The sequence below is a fragment of the Stigmatopora nigra genome, chromosome 13, assembly GCF_051989575.1.
Source record: "Stigmatopora nigra isolate UIUO_SnigA chromosome 13, RoL_Snig_1.1, whole genome shotgun sequence".
Classification (NCBI taxonomy): Eukaryota; Metazoa; Chordata; class Actinopteri; order Syngnathiformes; family Syngnathidae; genus Stigmatopora; species Stigmatopora nigra.
The window spans coordinates 3,957,103-3,963,149 of NC_135520.1; the positions used below are offsets into that span (position 1 = coordinate 3,957,103).

At 40.3% G+C, this 6,047-nt stretch overlaps 1 protein-coding gene across 2 annotated transcripts; it reads left to right on the forward strand.

Annotated features, from left to right (window-relative positions):
* Nucleotides 1-6: 6 nt before the first annotated feature.
* six6a (SIX homeobox 6a) lies at nucleotides 7-5,901 on the forward strand. 2 transcript variants are annotated; one of them, XR_013328295.1, is made up of 3 exons: nucleotides 7-1,084; nucleotides 1,362-1,773; nucleotides 5,189-5,901. XR_013328295.1 is itself a non-coding variant. In XM_077730816.1 (2 exons), exons 1-2 carry the CDS (start codon nucleotides 513-515, stop codon nucleotides 1,525-1,527), a joined length of 738 nt encoding a protein of 245 aa, XP_077586942.1. In that variant the 5' UTR covers nucleotides 7-512; the 3' UTR covers nucleotides 1,528-2,056. The 2 variants fall into 2 exon arrangements, 1 of the variants encoding a protein (XP_077586942.1); XM_077730816.1 differs by lacking the exon at nucleotides 5,189-5,901 and having other exon boundaries at nucleotides 1,362-2,056.
* Nucleotides 5,902-6,047: the final 146 nt, after the last annotated feature.

The window sequence follows — 6,047 nt, forward strand, 5'->3', positions numbered from 1 at the left end:
GCAGCCAATCTGCCAAGTCCAATAGGAAATCATCAGAGGGGCTTGACTGTCTTTTTCCTCTCCCTTAAAAAAAAGGAAAAAAGAAAGAAAGAAAAAAAAACAAACACCTCCACTCCGGTTCGAATCCTTTCCAATCCCCGCAGCCCACCTTTGAGAAATTCACTCGGCGTTCCCCACTTCGGCCGTGCGGTGCCGTCCGAGTCCTTTTGGCCGCCGATCGAGCGAGCGAGGTGGGCGAGAGGATGCGCTAGTCTATCCCCGTCCCCCGTCCCTGTGACCCGTCCCTAGCCTTTTTTCTTCTTCTCTTGGCGACATCGTTACTCCTCAATCGTTTTACATCATTTTTGCTTCAACTTTGGGGATCGCCTGCCCTGCCTGTTCGCGTGCTTGAGTGCGTGTGTGTGTGAGCGCACGCGCAAGCGAGCGAGCGAACAAGCGACGGACGAGTCGAAGCCCACCACCGAGGAGACGACGTGGAGGAGAGAGAGGAGGACCCGGGCGAAGAAGGCTCCATGTTTCAGCTGCCCATCTTGAATTTCAGCCCCCAGCAGGTCGCCGGGGTGTGCGAGACTCTGGAGGAGAGCGGCGACGTGGGCCGCCTGGGCCGCTTCTTGTGGTCGCTGCCCGTCGCCCCGGCGGCCTGCGAGGTCCTCAACAAGAACGAGTCGGTGCTGCGGGCGCGCGCCGTGGTCGCTTTCCACACTGGTAATTTCCGCGAACTCTACCACATCCTGGAGAACCATAAGTTCACCAAGGAGTCGCACACCAAGCTGCAGGCCCTGTGGCTGGAGGCGCATTACCAGGAGGCCGAGAAGCTGCGCGGACGCCCGCTGGGGCCGGTGGACAAGTACCGGGTGCGTAAGAAGTTCCCCTTACCCAGAACCATTTGGGACGGCGAACAGAAGACCCATTGCTTCAAGGAGAGGACCCGCCACTTGTTAAGAGAATGGTACTTGCAGGACCCCTACCCCAACCCCAGTAAAAAACGCGAGCTTGCTCAGGCTACTGGACTTACGCCCACACAAGTAGGAAACTGGTTCAAGAACCGAAGACAAAGAGACAGAGCTGCGGCGGCTAAAAACAGGTGACCAAAATATCCTCCTTATTTCTCAATGACACCATGAAATTGCAACTCCCACTACTATTTATTTGGCTAAATGTAAAAAAAAATATCACACTAAACATAACAGTCAATTTGTTATGTGACACTGTTTATTATTATTATTATAGTCAATGTCCAATAGATCCTAATCTGTATGTCCAATTTTTATTCCACAAATATATGTATTTTTTGGAGTTTCTTTGTGATGATACGTCTCGATGTTATTTTTTTTCTTTTTTTTAATTATTTTTTTTAATAGGCTCCAGCAGCAGGTTTTGTCCGGCGGTTCTGTCCGCTCCCTGGCCGACGAGGACGCCACCGTAGACCGCCTGGGCAACGCGTCCAGTCCGGAGGCGAGCCTCTCCAGCAAAGCAGCGGCCTCGGCTATCTCCATCACCTCCAGCGACAGTGAATGTGACATCTAAGCAGGAAAAGGGAAAGAAAAGAAGGAAAGACAATCCAAATCCGACCACTCGTCCAGTGCCTGCGTTGAATTCCACTTACACACACCCACACACACACACACACACACAGATATCTGACGCCTGCCAAAAAACATGCGAGGATCTGCGAGGCCTATACTTTTTTTTTAAATTAGTATTTTTATTATTTTAATTTTTGCATTTGGAGAACACAACGACGTAAAACACAGAAGATGAGGAAAAATGAAGGTAGAGTGAACGCCTATTTTAGCCCACGCATCATTGGTGGGTATTCATGATGAATAAGAACTGTGCTATTTTTCGTTTTTTTTATATATACTATATATATCTATAAATAATGTTTATTTGCCTATTTAAAAGCATCTGCTTTGTCTTTTCGGATCTTCATTCGCTTGGTGTTTTTAATACTTTGTGCACAGGTGAACCTGTTGAGCATGCGCCATTTAGTGACATTGTGTTTCAAGTCAAAGGGAAAAAACATAGTAATTTAATAAAAATCATTGTGGATTGATTTTTTTTATGATTGGTATTTGAAAAGGAAAAGAAAATACAATAATCCATGCCCGGGTTTGTGTTTCAGTACGTTGCACAGTGAGCCCTAATTGACCAACATGCTGTGAGTGGTTTAATGCAGGGTGACAGCGAGAGGTCAAAGAAAGGCCGGCTCACAAACCCGGATGATGTGCAGGGAGAGATCACCATGATCATGAAAACACGGCAGATTGCGCATGCACTTTTCATCGGTCCTGACACGGTTTGTCTTCTGCAAAAAAAAAGTCTGATTACAAAAAAAAAACAGCCTCAATTGATGGCAATATTTTGAAATAGTATTATTTAGGGGAAATTTGGATCATACCATACATGCCTGGGTAATTGATTCCTTTTTGGGGCATGTGTTTCTATCAAAATATGGCTGCTATGGAAACTAGATTGCTTAAATTCAATTTACATTTAACATTGCATCTGCAAAAATCTGATTTTTATTACAAAATTGTTCTCAAAATGTAGATTTTTGCTGGTGCTATTTTAAACACAACATAGGAAATTAAATTGGCCCTATAGTATATTGTGAAAATATTAATATTGTCAACAGCTCAGTGGTCTTTGTGAATGATGTTTTTTAACGTCTAAATTGCTCATGAAATAACAGATCAAGAATATTTAGTCCTAATGACAACGTTTCATTTGACTGCCACATCAGAAAATGGTCAAGAAGCGTGCATGATTTTATGAAAAATTTGGAATTATTTCCACGTAACCAATGTTTATTAATAAATTAATGTTGAAGAAATACTCCTCTAATGCATGGCATCAAATTATCCCTGCTATTTTTTACGACAGTGTCACAAATAATTTTTATAGCCCAGTTTTTTTTGTTTTTATTTTGCATATATTGATATGCTGGTCTTTGTCAACATATTTCATCTGCCAGTTTTAAATGATAACGACAAATAATCAAACATTACTGTATTTATATTTTCTCCCAAATATAACATCCACATCATCCTTTTTTCTGGGATAGTCAAGAAAAAAAGGAGCGAGAACAGTTCACCTTATTACCAAAAGCAGTTCAAGTTCAGCTTTTTATGAATAAACGAAAATATTGGCCACGTTTTATTATTTTATTTTCATATCTCCAGCCCCCTCGTTGTTCTGTGTGGAATAATTGGAAAAACCTGCCAAAGGTCAGAACACAATTTTATGATCTTATTAGTCCAAAAGAAAACAGCATCTCTTGCAATTTAGTTTTTGTGGAGTTGTGTGAGATTGTCATTCCATTTTAGCGGATCCAGACAAAGACCCCCTCCCCAATAAGGAAGCGAGAGTTCAAGTTAGGTTTCTCCAAGTAATGGGCAGACACCTGGTTGCCTCCAGTCGGCAGTGAATTAGCCCAGAGTAACTTGTGAGATACACAAAAGCCTTTCAAACACAAGGCAAATGTGTGTGAAGAGAGAGGGAGGAAATGGGGTGAGCCCACATAAAAAGGGGGGTCGCGAGGCTTTTTGCTCTTTAGTTTTGCTACCTTCTCTTTGGGACAAAATGTTGAAATATTTCCGTTTCTATTGAAAGTACCAGGGGTGAGGAGGGGAGGGTTCCATGGGGGGGGAACGTGTTTCTTTCGGTCAATAAGGTTGTCAAACTGGTCAGCGGTAATCAGTGCTAATGATGGCTGGAAGGTCCCCCTCTTGGACAAAGGGGCCCAGCCGCTGTTTTGTGAGGGGACCCTATCCAGTGAAAAGACTCCTCATATATGTGTGTGTGTGGGTGGGTGTGCGCGCTGTGCTCTAGTAGTCCATTAAAAAGGGTTTAATTACTATTTAAGTATTTTTCTTCCGACTTGTTTATCCAACTTTTCCCAATAGTTGTAATGTAACATTCTTCACTTGATATCTAACCCTGTTCCACAAAGATCACTTGACTCATTAAGAGTTGATCAATTGTGTCCTTTATGGCTATGTTTACATGTATATCCATATCATGTTTGCATGCCATTGGCTAAATAGCATTAGACTATATTGAAGTCAAAAGAAAGCCACTTTAATCGCTATATAATGTTGGACAACTCTCGTATGCAGTAGTTGTAAAAAGGGTTTGTTCTATTTAACAAACAAATATTAGATTTTATTTAAACCATAATGTAACAGTAATACCCAAATCAACTCACAAAAGGCACTTATTTAGCTCGCTAGTTGTTATACCGCCCCTCCTAGTCAAAGCAAATTGGACTTCTAGCACCTTCCATGTTACTGACCAGAGCTCCCAGTTTGAATAAATGTACTATATCGTGGTAAATATAAGTAGATAAACGATCTATTGGGGGTTAAGCAGAGTGTTTTTATGTGTTTTAATTTGATCCAGTTTGTTTTTATTTATATTTTAGGAATCTATCATTCTATTTGTTTATTAGAAATGATTTGAAATGACATTAAAACACAAGAATTCATTAATATTGCAATTGAGAAATGGCATCCATTATGTGGACAAAGATTTTGGGTGATATAAGAGACATTTGTGTACCGAATATTAATCGTGTATGATACAAAATGTGACATCCACATTACGAGGACGCCATTACGAGTGTTTTTTTTAATTTTTTAAATTCTCCTTAAATACTCATCTGCCCTTTCCAGTGTTAATAGACCAGTAGAATAACCCTAAATACATTTAACTAAAAGTAGCTACTTTTATTTTGATATGATAAAGATATTCTGCAAATATCTTGGCCATATTTTACGTGTTGAAGCATTTTCCTGAAGTGACAACATTCACACATCAAGTGTGAATAAGAGTGGAAGACAATAAATGGGCATTCTCCATTCCAGCTATTTGGAATGTCCAAAATAACAGATTTCAAATGATCATAATTTCCCCAATTTCTTTGAAATAAAGTATTTGGACTCAATTTTCACCTTATTTTCACCTCAATTTAGAATCACAAAATATCACTTAATGTCAGAAAAAAACTGCATTTTGAATCAAAATGATCTCATCCGTCCCATAATGCACATTTATAGATATTTTGATTCTTTTATACCGTATTGGTTATTGCGACTGATCCGTCCACTAAAAAAACAATTGCTGCACCAGCTCTACCATTGGTCGTGATGCCTTTTATCATTCCATCTCCCTCTATTTTCCCCAGACAAAACAAACAATAAGAGCCTGTCCTTCCTCCACACTGGCAAGACATCTCATACAGGCTCGCTTCCTTCCACAAGGGCACCGTGTAGAATGCTGATGTGAAAATATCATAAAGGCCGGCCGGCTGTGAGAAGCAAGAGTTACATTTAACACACACCGAAGAGAGCCCTCCTCCTCCTCCTCCTCTTTCAGACGCCCTCCAATAAAATGGAATGCATTTTGCCTCACTTTGGCCAAATCCAAACGTCATCAATGTCCCACCCAAGGACACCCTGACACTGTCATCCTTCGCAACCTTGTCAATGCAACAACAGCACCCCCAATGTCAGTTTGTCTTGCTTTGTGCTGAAGAAATACATACGCTGTCCAATCCAAGATGTGAACTATAGCATTTTACTCCTAAGACTCTATTGATGTAGTATAGGATAAGATTCACCATTCCATTGAAGTAAAGTATTATCCCATTGTGCCAGGCACCAAAATGACTCATCATTAGCCTTCCTGTAAAACAGGGGTGTCTAGACTAGTGTTTTCCTAACCTTTTTTTGAGCTGAGATGCACTTACTTGTTGCATTGAAAGTCTGAAAATCTTCTAATTTAAAAATATCTCATCTATATTGACATTATAAAGTCGTTCTCATCATAGTTTTATTAACAGGAGTCCATCAAACTAAGGAACAAAATGACTTTAATCTCATAATATTACAATTTTAATCTTGTTATAGTACAATATATGAATTTGTATCTCAATTTTAACCTTGTAATAGTTCAATTTTAATCTCTTAATATTGAAATTTCTCTCTTGGATTAATACAATGTATATATGACTTTTTGCAATTGGTTGGGACACTGTTTGGGAA

Coding starts and splice junctions, on each gene's coding strand:
- six6a (XM_077730816.1), top strand. CDS start 513: ATGTTTCAGCTGCCCATCTTGAATTTCAGCCCCCAGCAGGTCGCCGGG. Junction 1,085..1,361: donor GCTGCGGCGGCTAAAAACAG/GTGACCAAAATA, acceptor TTTTTTTAATAG/GCTCCAGCAGCAGGTTTTGT.